Here is a 17,013-nt window from a genome sequence, read left to right on the forward strand (position 1 = left end):
ACAAAATATTAAAAAATTGGTATTTAAAAGAAAGACCAAATAATTAGAATATTAAATTTAAGAATATGGGCATATATCAATGGAACTTTATTGTTTAATAAATATAAAGTTTTATTAACAATGTTCACTGTTCCTAAATAATGTCATTTGTCTTTTCAAATTCCAAAGTATATTCTTTTAAAAAGTTTTCTACTAATAAAGTGTTGTAAGGTATACATAAGCCTTTTGGAATGGGGAATTGAATATAATAGATGTTTTGATGAACAAGTTCAAATCTCAGCTTTACCACACTTGAATTAGCATTTCACTTTGTCTGATTTATTTTTTACCATTAATCTGCTTTCAGTTCTGAGAGTTGAGTGCTTCCTATTTCCTAGGTAATCTTTCCTTCCATTGTGTAAGTATTGTTGAACACAGAAAACTACTCCAAGCATTTATTTAAGATTAAATAAGATCTTCAAATGCATTATAATTGTAGAGACCTTTTAAAATCAAAAGCAATGTAAAAAAGACATCTATTTTTTAGAAATAAATCCCACTGAATACACACTTGCATTCAGTACACCCTTGAAACAGATTTGCCATTTGCCTAAGTAGAGCTGGCATGCTATTAAACTGACTACCACCAGAGGACAGCATTACTTTATGCGATATGAATGCATCCAAGTACAGAGAACAGAGATGCTCTCAAAATATGATATACTTACAGCAGTTAAGAAGGAAATTGATATTAAACTTGTGGCTGACTTCTTAAAAGTCATTATCAAAACAGCTGATTTATAGTCTTAGTGATTAATGAATTAGGTCTCATCTCAATTGCCCTGGGCACTCAGTCTAAAACAGTTTCTTGCATATGGCCACTCTGACAAATGACCGTGTTATTTTCCTCTCAGTACATAGTATTAATCTGAATTTATTTTATTTATTTACTTATTATCTACCTCCACATAGAATGTAAGTTTCCTAAGGTCTTGCTCACAGATACATCCCACAAATGGGCACAAAATTGGTACTCATTTAATACCTATTGAATTAATGAATGATTTGCCTCATAAATGCAACTAACTTCTAGAGTAAGAACCTGGTCAAAATTCTAAAGCATGTTCTAAAGCTAAAGCTCTTACCCTTGGGCCACAGACCCTAGTTAAACCTTACAAAATACAGATTTTAGTGCCCATGGAAGCTTTTCTGGAGAGAGATGATTTGCACCAAATTATTAAAGGACTGAATCGCAAGAAGCACTGCTTTCTAGATCCAACTGCCAGGTCACCCTCTCGTGTCTCCATTTCAAATATGAGGCCTCATCCTGGATGCAATGAGCTGACCACTGGAGATACTGAGTGGACACCATGTCATCAGTTCACATGAGAGCAGGCAAATGCATAAAAAGAAACCATGTAATTTTAACTTGGTACAGTTGTGGGGCGGGTGGTATCGGAAACAATAACTGCAAATAACAGCACAGATTCCAGGAATCAGCACATAGAGAAGTTTTCACATATGACGTGAGCAAGTTACTTTATCAATAAATTAAATTATCTGGTCTTAGAAAATAACTCACACCTTTACAATTTTCAAGGATATTTTCTCTCCTTGCTGCTCAGTGGCTACATTTTCTTATCCACTAGTTTATACCTCATGTAGGGTCTCCTCAGATCTAGGCTACTGACAACTAACTACCTTGGGGAAAGATAAGCTGACCAGACATTTAAATCATGTTCTTGTCAATGATTCCCTTTTTCTTGGCTCTTTCTTGATAATTCCTTGTGTGGTTACAGTGAGCCAATACGCCCTCACAAGTCAGGTTCATGCTTCTGACCTGATCATCTACCCTAGAAGCTTTGAAGCCACATCTCTAGTCTTAAATCATTTGGGAATAAATGTTAAGTTCTGCTTCTGATGAACATTAAGGCTGTTGCCTGAAATACTGTTTAGGTAGGAAACAAGAAATCATAATGGGTCTACGTCCTAAACTCTGCAGAAAACATAGATGATAATAGCCAAGGTTTTCCTATTGACAGCACACCACCATTTCCCGTTACTGACTGCCCTTTTCTTCTTGGAGAATATGGCTTGTCTTCCTGGATTTATGTCATATACTTTCTTCTCAAAAGTCTACCCAGAAACTGAAGCATGTTCCTCTGTCTGGATCTGAAGTTTTGGGTTTTTTTTTTTAATTTAAAATAGTTTCTTCTTGATTTTACATTCTTTTTTTTTTTTAACATTTTTACTGCAGTATAATTGCTTTCCAATGGTGTGTTAGTTTCTGCTTTATAACAAAGTGAATCAACTATACATATACATATATCCCCATATCTCCTCCCTCTTGCGTCTCCCTCCCACCCTCCTATCCCACCCCTCTAGGTGGTCACAAAGCACCGAGCTGATCTCCCTGCTTCCCACTAGCTATCTCTTTTACATTTGGTAGTATATATAAGTCCATGCCAGTCTCTCACTTTGTCCCAGCTTACCCTTCCCCCTCCCCGTGTCCTCAAGTTCATTCTCCCATTCTCTATGTCTGCGTCTTTATTCCTGCCCTGCCCCTAGGTTCTTCAGAACCATTTTCTTTTTTTTAAGATTCCATATATATGTGTTAGCATACGGTATTTGTTTTTCTCTTTCTGACTTACTTCACTCTGTATGACAGTCTCTAGGTCTATCCACCTCACTACAAATAACTCAATTTCGTTTCTTTTTATGGCTGAGTAATAGTCCATTATATATATGTGCCACTTTTTTTTTATCCATTCATCTGTCGATGGACACTTAGGTTGCTTCCATGTCTATTGTAAATAGAGCTGCAATGAACATTGTGGTACATGACTCTTTCTGAATTATGGTTTTCTCAGGGTATATGCCCAGTAGTGGGATTGCTGGGTTGTATGGTAGGTCTATTTTTAGTTTTTTAAGGAACCTCCATACTGTTCTCCATAGTGGCTGTATCAATTTACATTCCCACCAACAGTGCAAGAGGGTTCCCTTTTCTCCACACCCTCTCCAGCATTTATTGTTTGTAGATTTTTGATGATGACCATTCTGACTGGTGTGAGGCGATACCTCATTGTAGTTTTGATTTGCATTTCTCTAATGATTAGTTAGATGTTGAGCATTCTTTCATGTGTTTGTTGGCAATTGGTATACCTTCTTTGGAGAAATACCTATTTAGATTTTCTGCCCATTTTTGGATTGGGTTGTTTGTTTTTTTGATGTTGAGCTGCATGAGCTGCTTGTAAATTTTGGGGATTAATCCTTTGTCAGTTGCTTCATTTGCAAATATTTTCTCCCATTCTGAGGGTTGTCTTTTTGTCTTGCTTATGGTTTCCTTTGCTGTGCAAAAGCTTTTAAGCTTCATTAGATCCCATTTTTAAATTTTTGTTTTTATTTCCATTTCTCTAGGAGGTGGGTCAAAAAGGATCTTGCTGTGATTTATGTCATAGGGTGTTCTGCCTATGTTTTCCTGTAAGAGTTTGATAGTGTCTGGCCTTACATTTAGGTCTTTAATCCATTTTGAGTTTATTTTTGTGTATGGTGTTACGGAGTGTTCTAATTTCATTCTTTTACATGTAGCTGTCCAGTTTTCCCAGCACCACTTATTGAAGAGGCTGTCTTTTCTCCATTGTACATCCTTGCCTCCTTTATCAAAAATAAGGTGACCATACATGTGTGGGTTTTTTGGATCTGAAGTTCTTATCTGTCCCTATAATGACTCACTGGCTCATCCACTGGTTGAGGGACTGTTGGTACGTGCCAGACCCCACCCACTTAGGACTCCAGAACCTAGCCTCTCCTCGTCTCGTTGATGAGTATATAGAAAATATCTTTCATGACGTCTAAACTTTAGTTCACTGACAACTCATGAGTTCACTTAAAACTCATACTTGAAATGTAATTTCATTTCTCTAGGTCTCTTGATTATAAAAATGAGAAACTAAACTAAGTTTAGATCAGAGAGCAAGACCATGTAACTACTCTAACTAAGAACCTGCAGACCCATCCTCACCTTCAATTTCTTCCTCTCCATCCATGTGCAATTAGTTCCTCAAGTCTGAAGTGACTTTTAAAATCTCTCCACACTCTCATGCTGGCTTATTTCATAACTTCTTGCCTCCACCACGGCTAAGAGCCTTTTAACTGACTTCTAGTGTAAGACCCTCCTCTCTCCAATCTGCCATCCAAACTTCCCCCATCATAATATGGCCATGCCCTTTTCCTCTTAAATCTCAGCAATGGTTCTCCACTGTCTGAGGCATTAAGTCCACACAGCTTTTAAAATTTGGTTCCAACCTACTTCTACTCTCCTCTCAGTCTCATCCTCCATCAGCCTTCCTTACCAGGCAGCCTGTACTTTAGGAGGAAGGAAGGAAAGGGGGGAGGAAGGGAGGCAGGGAAGGAGGGAATGGAGATTTCCTGCAATCTGAGAAACCCAGGAAGCAACATAAGTCTCAAACTGCTGCTGAATTAATTTTCTTAAGATTCAATCTGATTATACCATTTCTTGGCTTAAAACCCACAGCATGCTTTCTTGTGCTAAGAAAAATCATGTCCAATTTATTTATATTTTAACGTGCTACTAAAGGCCCTTGGAGATTGGGCACTTAGCCTATTTCAGTTCCCATTAATATATTCACTCTCTATGTGCACGGGTTACTACTCTAACCCATTCTTTCCTTGCTCCACATTGTCGCTCAACCTCTTCTTCTCTCTGACCCACATTCCCTTGCCAAATCATACTCATCTTTGAGAACTACTGCAAATGTATCCTTACCCACGAAGACTTCCTGATCTCCAGCTAGAAGTGCATACTCCAGTCTCTGAACTCCATACTGCTAATCCTATAATACCTTGCTTTAGACCAGTGATTCTCAATCCTGATTGCTCCTTAGAATTGGCTTAAAGGCATTTTAAAAATACTGGTGGGCTTCCCTGGTGGCACAAGTGGTTGAGAGTCCGCCTGCCGATGCAGGGAACAAGGGTTCGTGCCCCGGTCCGGGAAGATCCCACGTGCCGCAGAGCGGCTGGGCCTGTGAGCCATGGCCGCTGAGCCTGCACGGAGCCTGTGCTCCGTAACGGGAGAGGCCACAGCAGTGAGAGGCCCACGTACCACAAAAAAAAAAAAAAAAAAAAAATACTGGTAACCAGACCCTACCACTCAGAAAGTACAATTTAAGTACTGGCATATTTTTAAAACTCCCCAGATGATTGTGATATGAAGCCAGGGTGAGAACCACTATGTAAAAGTCACCAGTGTACTTACTATCTTCTCCAATGGAACGAAAGGGCCTTGACTTATCTTCATAATCATCATATTACCAAACACACAATAACTGTTCAGTAAATGATGGAAAGGGGGAATAAAAGAGAAACAGAGAAACAAAGGAAAAAAGATGACTTCACAATACTTAAAAACTCAATAACTAAACTTAAAGGAAGCCTTGTTCTCCTAAATTCCTGGAAGAAATGATGAGGGTGCTATCATTTGTATCACCTGCCTTAAAAAAAAAATTCTCCACTACAGTAAAAAAAGGTAAGGCAAAATCTCATTACTAATGAAGGAGCCACTTTATCTTGGGGGAAGAGACTATTTTCCATCACTTGGAAATCATACATTTACCCCATGAGGTACTATTCTAGGAAACATGAGACTCTAAAATATCTGTTGTAGAATACATTCTAGTAATGAGATGGGGTGAGAGGGCTCTCTGCCAATCAGAGGCAAGAAGAAAAGAAGGAAGTAGGAAACAAATTCTGAAAAAGAATTCTAAGCAGGTCTCTAGCTATCCACAAAATGGTGGAAGAGAGAAGAGAAGCATTAGATGCAATTTAGAAAAAGAAATCATGCTCACGTTTCTTAATCACAGACTAAGAGGATATAAGGAATGCAATAATAAGCCTGTAGGAATGTCAGAATAACCCTGATTAGAGACAAGACAAAATGTTGTGTGCTTTAAAAGAGTTTTTAACTAGTGAAGAGTTAGGGAAGTTCTGAGGATGTCTGTAACCCATCTGGAATAAAGCTTCACTGAAATCATGGATTGCTATCCATTTTTCTAAATAACTGCTTTATTCAGATATAATTCACACATCATTAAATTCACCTTTTTAAAGTGTACAATTCAGTGGTTTTTAATATTTTCAAAGAGTTTTGCAGCCCTCACCGCTACTTAACTTCAAAACATTTTCTTCACTCCATAAAGAAACTATATAACCTATCAGTAGTCACTCCCATCTTCCTCAAAGCTGCTGGAGGCAATCACTGTCTATTTTCTGTCTCTATATATTTGCTTATTCTGGATATTTCATGTAAATGGATCATATAATACGTGGCCTTTTATGTCTGGCTTGTGTCACTTAGCATCATGTTTTCAATTTCATTTTTTATATTGTTAACTGATAGTCCATTGTATGGATACACTACATTATGTAGTCAATTATTTAGTAATAATTTGTTGAGGTCTTGGGGATCTTAAGATAAAAAAGACCTTGTTTTTAAGAAATCCAAGAAGTTTCAAGAAGTGAGAGATAGATAAAGAGAATAACATATCAGTGGCCAACTTAAGGAACTGACGGAACATAGACTTCAGAATGGAAAATGAGGCTGGGAAAGACAGGCAGGAGCCAGACCAGGAAAGGCATGAAGGGCCTGGTGCCTTGCCAAGTGATCTAGATTTGACGCTCTATGCAAAAGAGAACCTCAACTTCAGGAAGAGCCTTCCCACCATTTTCCTTTTTCTCATTTTCCAACACCTACAGATAAAAACCCAAACCATAAATACACACACTCACGCCCATCTCAGCTAAATAACTTACTACGCATTCTTCAAAGCCCCCTCCAAAAGGCATTCTCTGATCATCCTGTCAGTAAACACTCATTTTCTTTACAAGCTCTAACGGATTTTTCATACCTTTTTCATAGTATTTATCATACATTGATAAATGCTAAAACAACTGCAATTACCCCCACTGGAGTATGATCTACTTAAGGGCAAGGACAGTATCAGATATTTCTGAAATCCAAGCAGTGTAACTGTTGAATGAATACATGGAAAAATGTAATAGATTTGGTGGAAAGCAGGTCTCTCGGAGGATGCGGACACAGAAGAGTCAGTTTCAGTGAAGAGTGGTGTGAAGGTAAAAATACAGAACACTGACAGAAGAGGCACAAGCCTGGGAAGAGCACAGATGAGAGGTCACTGGCAGCCGGAAGGGGAGAAACAGATAGGGGTGATAATGGCAACTGAGCACTTGCCATGTGCCAGACAAAATAACTGTGCTTTATCACATTTAATTTTCTCAACAACCTATGAGGCAGCTATTATTAGCCTCATTTTACAGGAAAAGAAACAAGCTTGAAGAAGGAAACGAACAGTGGCAGAAGTAGGATTCTACAACCTAAGTTTAATTGCAAAGGCCATGTGCATTCTCATCTGCCACATGCCACCCACCTTTATAACTGTGCTTAGGATTGCACAAGCACATATATACTGTTGCTTTTATTTCTGACATAAAAATACACAAGTACGTAGCTGACTAATTATATCCTGAAATCCACCAAACTAAGTCATACTGACCATGAATAAATTCCACAGTCAAACTGGTTAAAATGGACATTTGATCATTACTCTTTAAAAAGAAATATCCACAAAAGTTTCCTCATCTTGCAGCCAGCAAATGAGCACTTATGTAAGGTTCCCTTTGGATAATGAGTAGATGAGTAAATGTTCCAAAATTTACTAATTTAAACAACTGTCTTTATTCACTCCAAGGCTGACTCAAAATTTGTCCTGAAATTGAGCGAAGCATTTTAAACACAGCGTTATAACTAAAGGCAAGGGCAAGAAAATAGTTTAAATTCAACATTATTGCAACAGATAAGAATATTATTTTTCATAATATCTGTAATTAGCAGGAACTATTTAGATGAGGATTTTTCATAATACTCTCTCACTATAGTTAATCATGAAATTTATCAATGTATACCATGTGTATTCAATGGCAATATAATTAGTAAGTGAAATACTGGTTTAGTGATACTATTGTTATGGGTATTTAACAATTACTAACAGTAAAAAAAGAAAGCTTAACTCAAAAACTTGCCTTTCTATTTAAAATAGCAAATAAAGCCTTGTGTTACAAAACAAATACATAAGCGCAAGCAAGGTTGGTGTATCATCTACTCAATAAAAAAGTGCCCCCAAATCTATGTCACTTGAAGCAAAAAAGTTGCAGCAGGCAAAAGAGCTCCTCAATTATTTCTTGCTTTTCAGAGCTAATGTAAATGACATCAAATACTTTTGGACAACTTTTACCAATTATAATTTCTATGTTGAAAAGTTTGTTTTTAAAAAACACAAAATGGTGCTAAATCTTTGAAATTACAGTCAACGGAGCTATTTCTGCCTGCCTACACTTGAGAACTCACCACATGTTCAACACTTTCTGGCAGCTAAACACAAAAAAAAATACAAGGAAAAAGAGAGAGAGAGAAAGAGAGATCATCAGAAACTGCCCACATTGAAATTATCACATTGTTTTTCAAGCTTAATTTTTTTCCAAGCAGAATTATTATAATTTACTTTAACCAAAAAAAGTAACTTAAAACTAATATTAATACATGCAGCATACTACAAAATTAATAGTTATTTATTCTTATGTTTACAGAAAAAATGAGCATCTATAGTATAGCAATAACTTTCATGCATCAACATTCCTAAAAATAAAAATATGCTGTTAACTCTAAATAAGAATTTGAGCATAGTTCTTAAATAACTATTTTTGTATTATTAAAACATCTACTGAAATAGCTCTATTTTAAACTTAGTGATTAAAAAAATTAAATATACCACTTGTTTTACATGCATCTATTCCTTGAAAAAAATTTCCTTAAATAACTGTAATGACTATAAATCTCAAACATGTACAGTTTAAGAAAGAAAAGTTACTAAATCAGGAAAAACCAATACATACTTGGTTTCATCCATCACTTCTACTTCCGTAGGGGCTGTGATAGGTGCATTTGAACGTCCTGCAGTAGGATCATCTGTGTTTAATTCTCCATTTGTAGAACTTACAACCTGCAAAAAAGAAAAAATACACACACACACACACACACACACACACACACACAAAGTAGTAGGTTATACAATGATAAAGTATTTAAATTAGAAAGTTAATATGAGGAACACAAAACAATTAGTATGCAGTTGTTCATAACTGAATATACTAATAGGTCTACATTTTATTAAAGATAAGGTCACTCATTATTTGCTTTGCAACTTACTTCCTTTTCATCTTGAAATCTGTCCTCTGGTTTTTAAGGCTAACGCAATCAGTTCCCTCTTGTGTGCCAGTATCTTTTGGTACCTTGCTACATCATGAATTACTTCCTTTGGAAACTTCAATATTGTTCCTTCCAATGGATCCTTCATTTCAATCTGTAATCATGCTCAGGTCTCACTCTCATGTTGCCCATTCATTCACCCAGTTGTTCAAGCTCCAAATCCAGAAGTTACTGTGATTCCACTCTTTGACTTAAACCATCAGCAGATCCTGTTAAATCCTCCCCTGACACACACCCCAAACCTAATCGGTCCTCCCCACTCTATGACTACCAGATCTGCAGTCCAGACCACCATTATCTCTTGAGTGAAGAAGAGCAAAAACCTATTAACTGGTCTGCTTTTACCCGTGTCCACCTCCCGTTAATGGATTGTCTACACAACAACCAAGGTGCTCCTTTTAAGATGTAAATTAGATAACACATAATTCTCTGCTTAAAGCTCTTCTAATGTCAACTTCCTGATTTCATTTAAAATAAGCAACCATACTCTTTACTCCAATTTACAAAGCCCCACAAGATCTGAACCCTGCTTACCTCTCTGACCTCATAGCACTTTCCCTTTGCTCACTAGCCTCCAACCAATGTCAAGGTTATTTCTACCTTAAGGCCTTGGAACTATCTATTCTCACTCCCTGGAATTCTCTTCTTGCTTATTGTCTGTCTTCTTACCTTTCAGATTCTCAGAGAACATCTCTAAAACAGGACTTTTCCAACATACAATCTAGAACTTCCATGCAGGCACACTCTTACATGTTATACTTCACTTTTAATTCTTTGTATAGCATTTATCCATGTTGATGTTTTTCTGATTGACTGATTGATGTGTTTCTTGATACCCACCCCCATCTCCATTAAAATTAAGCTCCGGGCTTCCCTGGTGGCACAGTGGTTGAGAATCTGCCTGCTGGCACAGGGGACACGGGTTCGAGCCCTGGTCTGGGAGGATCCCACATGCCACTGAGCAACTAGGCCCGTGAGCCTCAACTGCTGAGCCTGCGCGTCTGGAGCCTGTGCTCCGCAACAAGAGAGGCCGCCATAGTGAGAGGCCCGTGCACCGCGATGAGGAGTGGCCCCCGCTTGCCACAACTAGAGAAAGCCCTCGCACAGAAATGAAGACCCAACACAGCCAAAAATAAATTAATAAACTCCTACCCCCAACATCTTCTTTAAAAACAAACAAACAAAAATAAAGCTCCGTAACAGCAAGTGCCTTGTGTTGTTCCCCAAGAGATCTCCCCACTCTATCTGGCACAGAATAGGCACTCAATAAATATTTGTTGAAATAAATGAATACATGCATGCATGTATGAAATCTTAAAGCAAGATGAAAACCATAACAAAACTCCCAAATTCTCTTGGTCCTACAAAGTGACCTTACTGTCTTATCTCTTGTTTTCCTCCAAACTTCTTGAAAACTATTGTCTTAATTTACCACTTCCATTTTTATAAAATTCTCCATTTATTCCTTAACTCCTCCCAATCTACACTCTGTCCCTACATCAGAACTCAAATAAGAGTTTATTTGAAGGTTGCCAATGATTCCTAGAAAATATGTTAATAGTCTTTGTTCAGTCTTCATTTGCCTGTACATCTCCCTATGACTTGGCACCAGCTAATAACTTAGGAGTAAGACGAATCTAGATTCAAAACCTAGTTCTACCACTTACCAGCTATGTGACCCTGGAAAGACATCTTACATTGCTAAACCTCAGTGTTCTCAACTATGAAATTGGAAACAGAAGTATCCATTTAATAAGGTTGATATCAGGATGAAATGAAATTAATATATAAAGCGCAGTGACTGGCATATAGTAAGAGTTCAACAAATGGTGGCCATCATTATTACTGTCACTCTGACCTAAAGTGTGGCTTCAACTGTCATCTCTATGTAAAGGATTCCCTGAGCCTCACCACTCACCCACATGGCCAGTTAGCTAGACCAAGTTTGGCACCTCACTCAGTATTTCTAAAACCTAATTTATCATACTCCCTTTTAAATCTGTTACTTTCCCTGTAGTTCCTATTTCTGTTAAAGCCCTAGCCTCTTCCCAGACCTCCAGGCTCAAAATCTAAGAATCATTTTTAATGTTTCCTCTACCTGATCTCTTTATAATGTAACAAGGGCCTAAGCATCAGAGTTGACAGGTGACTACTAGACTTAAGACTTCCATTTACGGAAGCCCACATATTTCTAAAACTTAAGTTCAAAGAGGCTACAATACGTCAGGCACTGCTCTAGGAACTTGGAATACCATAGTAAACAAGAGAGACAAACATCCCTGCCCTTGTGGACTTAACAGTCTAGTTTGGAGAAATATGCTCTCTCCCCACCAACTCAAGAAGAATAACCAGAAATCAATCAATGTATCTAGATTAAGTCATGATTTATATACATCCTATATGGAACAAGTACTTAGAAATGCATTTGTGCCTACAGCTGAAAATGTAAAACTGCCTTCATCATCTTTAGAGGCAATCCAATGGGAGGAATACTCCTATGTCTAAGTCGCCCTCTCTGCTTCTGTGGCACCTGCTTCCTCCTTTCTGTCATTCTATTGATCTCTGTGGCTCTGTGTCAATTTTTTCTCTTAAAATTCTCCCTCTTTCTGAACACATTAAAAAATACTTATTTGTTGTAATTACTAAATATAATTGGGTTCTTTAGTCTTAATTTTTAAAATGTCAGAGCCTCTGCAATGAACTGGAAAGGAATTAGAAAGCAGAATTCTTATCCTATACTTTTGTATTCTCCACCACCTTTAACTAGCAGAGTGCCTTGCATGTAGTGGATAATCGAAACAGTTCACTGAACAATTTCCATTGTTCTTTCCTTAACAATAATTATTCAATGGGTTTCTTTTCCCACTTTTGTTCAATGGCCCTAAATAGGTGGAGGGAGGCCCCCTCAACTTATAGGCAGCTCCCCAAAAGTATCTTCCCCTACTTAAGCAGCACAAATGAAAATTTGAAACTCAAGTACTCTAAATTTCCAGCAACAGTAACTATATATGCATTATAATTATAAAATCTGATTTATGTCACTTCACACACAGTCATAAGTGACTTAAACAGTCTTTATTTTAGTGAAATGTTTCAAGCTTCATTCTTCGCTGATCAGAACCAGATCAAAAGGAAGTAACATCTGACTTTATGAATTTTTTTAATGTAATTTTCCCTGGGCTTCCCAGATTCCCTAACCCTCTGAGTAAAGGCCAATATCCCAGGGTCAGAAGAGAATCAATGTGGTGACAGAGTTCTGCGAAGCTGACCCACTTAAAAGTAGTGATGTGAGAATGTATCACAGCATTAAAATTGTTTCCACTTAAGAAAACTAGTGGTCTTTTTGCAAACAGATTTTAGAGGAAGAACCAAAGACATAATATTATAAATAATATGTCAATATCTTCCTGGAAACCAAAATTTGGCTTATTTTTGTAAGCCAAATTTTGAAGAATGATTCCATTTAGGTGACATTTCTAGAATTATAACTCACACTAGAATATAAGAATCTCTGAAATATTAGTGTTTATCAGGCTCCTTAACAAAAGTATATCTAAAAATCACAGATGCCTTGAGGTTTGACATTTCAAAAGAAAATTCAGGGTTTTTGTTGCTGCTGTTCTTGTTCTTAAAGAAAATTTCTGTTATTCCCACTTGATAAGAACAGTGCAATTCTCATTTTAAGAGGTTTATAAAAAAAGGCAACTAGGCCAAGTTTTACTATCACTGTATCAGAATTGAAGGGGAGGCGGTGGGGAAACAGCGTGCAGCTAAGCGTGGGAGAAAAACAATGGTCCATTTAATGGCTGCCTGCCCAATCTAATTCCAAAAGAAGTCATTCTCACGGACTTGAGTACAAAGATAACACATGGTATCTTTGTGATCAACCATGTCAAAAGGCCAATTAATACAGTTTCCAAATATAGTTAATTCAAATTAGTTACACTACTATCTTCCTAATTTGGAGTCTTGAAGAGTGTTACCAAGCGCTCAGTAGAGGCACAATATATTAATTAACCAGATCTTCATCTATCCAATAAATATATTAGAAATATTAAAAGATTACCTATTTTACTTACCCACTCAGCTTTTTCTAAAAGTCATCTATAAGAAAGCACACTAGTAAATAAGATATAGTTAAAAGAGTAACTTCCAAAGAGTTTACTGGACCTGTGCTAGGGTTCACATAACTATATGAAACCAACTTTCTAACATATTCTAAAAGCTATAGAGTTACAATTAATATTCTTGATATTCCAACTGATAATCCAAAGGCCCAGTGACATTCTCAGTGACTTTCAACAAAAGAGAAACCAAAACGGATTCTCAATCTAATGTTCACTTACAGAAGTATTAAGCAGAGCGCTCTATTTGAGTATTTCAGTCTTTCGAGATGTTACTGGCAAAGTGCTAAATTCCTTAACTTGAGATATCTGGTTTTCTTTAATTAACAATAATCTTTTGATGTTCACACTACCTGCCCTTTGCTGCAAAACTCCTATTTATCCTAGCTCCCCCCATCACCTCCTTGGAGCAGTTCTCTAAGGGTTACTTGACATGCTGCCTTCTGGGCTTGACGTCCTAAAACTTCCTGCCGAATTAAACATAACTCTAAACTTTTAGGTTGTGAATATATATTTTTAGTCGAGAAAACCACAGCACTTAAAAAGTCTCCTGCCTTTTGTTTTGGGAAAAGCGAGCTCAGTTTACACTATATTCTCTTCCCTACTACAGTAGTTATTAAAATCTTTCTTTACTGCCAGGAAAAAAAAAAAAAGAATATCGAAACAAATGCGTAATGCTGATTTACCCCAATTATAACTAAACAAGGAATTCCCTAGACTAAATTAAAAAAATGAACTGGAAATTATTTATGTAATAAAGGCAGCAACTACTCCCCTTCCACAACTCCTTCTCTTATTCAGACTTCAGTACCCCAGAAAACAATGAATAGAAAGATATGACTGTTCTAGTTACTCAATTCTTTTCCTTGTTAGTACCTCAGTGTTTTCAAAGACTTGATAAAGAAAACTGAAACTGGTTATCTGAAACATTTTAGAAAGTCTGCATTAACAATTAGCATGATGGAGAACTGACTCAGATATGACATCTATTACTCCTCTGACTTTTAATCACTTATGTTTCCTTACCGTTTCAGGATACATGTGTCTAATTCTTTTTCTGTTATCATCACCTGTATCTGTATTTCTGAAGTGACACCGACTAAAACATCAGACTGCTTATTACAACAATTAATGTTATTCTTACATTTCATAATGTTATTCTGGCTGCATAACCATCTGCACCACTTGTGATTCTGTCCTTTTTTCCCCAGTGTCACATTGTTCCTTAAATGCAAAGCAGAGGAGCTTTCCAAACAATCAGAAGGTATCCCATACCATGTAAAATAGTAGTGCCCTTAACAGCTGTCTTCCTCCCTCTGCTTGCCATGCCCTCTCAGCCTTTTTTGGACCAGATTTTTAGTCAGCATCGAGCTCCATGGACTGTGTTACAGTGAAAGGCTCAACACAGTGGAATTAGAGACTAGTACTATCTGCTGCGAGTGGTACATTTTAAAACCTAATTTTGGAAATCCTGATTTGCCAGGTAGAAAATATCAGAGAGGGATAACTGACCCATCCCTTTCCCTCAACCCCCATACCCAACTAAATTCTATCTTCTAATTATCTTTCAAGTCCTTTTATTTCTCTTCATCTCCACTACCCATCATCTCTCCTCAGCTGTGGACTTTTGAGAGTTGTGTCCTTGCCTTAGACTTGTCTCCCTTCAATCTAGTCTCCAGCAAAAGTAAGCTTTGTAAATACTAACATAATCAAATTAGTTCTCTATCTAATTCTCTTTATGGCTACCCAATACCCTCAGACCAAAGTCCAAATTTAATAACAAGACCTTTTAGGTCCTTCACGACTTGCCTCCTGCCTACCTGTCATTCTCATTTCTCAATACGTACCAGCTTGACCAAACTGCATTTAATTCCTCAATCTGTCAATCTCTCCTCCACAGTCTTAGGTATGTTGTTTTCTCTGCCTGGTACACTCCCTTTCTTAACCCCTTCTACCTTCTTCAACTGCTAAGCCCTACTGATTCTTCACTGAAAATGTGTAAAAAAATAGAATATAAGTAATACCATTTTTTTCCAGGAAAACTTAACCCGCTAAACCCAAGTTAGGTGCTTCTACTATATATTCTCATAGCACCTTGTACTTTCTCCACTTATCACACTGCCTGTTTATTAGCCTTTCCCATTAACTGAAAGCTCCACGGGGACAGGCACCATATTTGTTATTCTCCCTTTTATTCAAAGAACCTAGCACAGTGCCGAGCACCCAGCAGACATTTATATATATTTGCTGAATAATGAATAGCCAAGAAACTGAAAGTGGTAGGTCTAGGCTTCTCAGCCATATTTATTACCAGTGATTCTAAGGGGAGCAGGAGGGGGCATACTTGTTCCCCCAAGAGCTTTTCCAAAACACATAAAAGCCAAGAACAGATTCAAAATAAACTCTTTAAGGTATCTGAATACTATTCTTAGTCTCTTAAGTGGAAAAAGTTTATCAAATGTATAGCATTATCCTTCTGGTTAGTAAATTAACATGATTTCACTAAAGAGAAAGAATAAAATTAGATAAATCCCATTTCACAATGCATTCGTTTGGCTGTATCTCTATACTTCACTTCTCAGAGATGGATAAAAATACTAGTCAAGGGCTTCCCTGGTGGCGCAGTGGTTGAGAGTCCGCCTGTCGATGCAGGGGACACGGGTTCGTGCCCCGGTCCGGGAAGATCCCACATACCGCGGAGCGGCTGGGCCCGTGAGCCATGGCCGCTAAGCCTGCGCGTCCGGAGCCTGTGCTCCGCAACGGGAGAAGCCACAACGGTGAGAGGCCCGCGTACCGCAAAAAAAAAAAAATACTAGTCAAGTTTCCTAATTTGCAAAAGCAATAGATTATTCTACTATTTAGTACTTCCTAAGCCCCAGCCTCTGTGCTAAATACTTTTTAAAAAAATTCTCACAACAAAACCATAAGGTAGAGCTATTATTATCTCCATGTCACTGATGAATAATCTAAGGTACAGAATTTGAACTTATGCTTATGTTGCTCACCACAATTAAATCAACTTGGTAACCTATATGTCTGATCTGCAATAATATACATAATAATTGTGAAAAGATAAGGAGTTCAAATGTAGACTCCAACGTGCAGTTCCTATTAAAAGAACATGTGAAATAATGAGTATCTGAGGATTTTTCTGTAGGTCCAGTCAAAAAGGCAAGAGGTGCTGGCATACATTTTATTAACAGATACCAACCTACTTATTTTGGAAATGTCTTTCCTGAGAAACTATTTGATGATATGCCCTTAGTATTTGTTGAGGATAATTTTTTCAATTGCCATTTAAAGTCTTTATATTTCTTGCAAAGCCAATACTTGAACATTGTCCAACAGGTGGTTTAAGAACCATAGAACAAAGAACCTCAAGGCAAATTCTACTCATACTTTTGTATTAGTAAAAAGATTTTTCTCTTTATCAGATAATGAGAATGAAAGAACACATTGTTTTCCTTTCTTCCTTCATTCAAAGTCAAATATAGTATTCAATTTTCGTAATAATCATATAAGCTCAGATTTAAGGTATTTTTATTTCCTCTA

The 17,013-nt window shown here is 37.2% G+C and overlaps 1 protein-coding gene across 9 annotated transcripts in view; it reads right to left on the bottom strand.

The window, feature by feature from the left end:
* CSNK1G3 (casein kinase 1 gamma 3) overlaps positions 1-17,013 on the bottom strand; it is a 128,456-nt gene that overhangs the window by 4,238 nt on the left and 107,205 nt on the right. For 5 of the 9 annotated variants that reach the window (XM_004267420.4, XM_004267417.3, XM_004267419.3 and 2 more), the window contains 2 exons: positions 8,965-9,071; positions 8,420-8,443 (listed from right to left, as the gene is read on the bottom strand). In XM_004267420.4, the coding sequence (XP_004267468.1) occupies positions 8,420-8,443; positions 8,965-9,071 (131 nt within the window). The remainder of the gene's footprint in view (positions 1-8,419; positions 8,444-8,964; positions 9,072-17,013) is intronic. The other 4 variants (XM_033423719.2, XM_004267418.3, XM_033423718.2 and 1 more) reach the window with 1 other exon arrangement.

The sequence above is a fragment of the Orcinus orca genome, chromosome 3, assembly GCF_937001465.1.
Source record: "Orcinus orca chromosome 3, mOrcOrc1.1, whole genome shotgun sequence".
NCBI lineage: Eukaryota > Metazoa > Chordata > Mammalia > Artiodactyla > Delphinidae > Orcinus > Orcinus orca.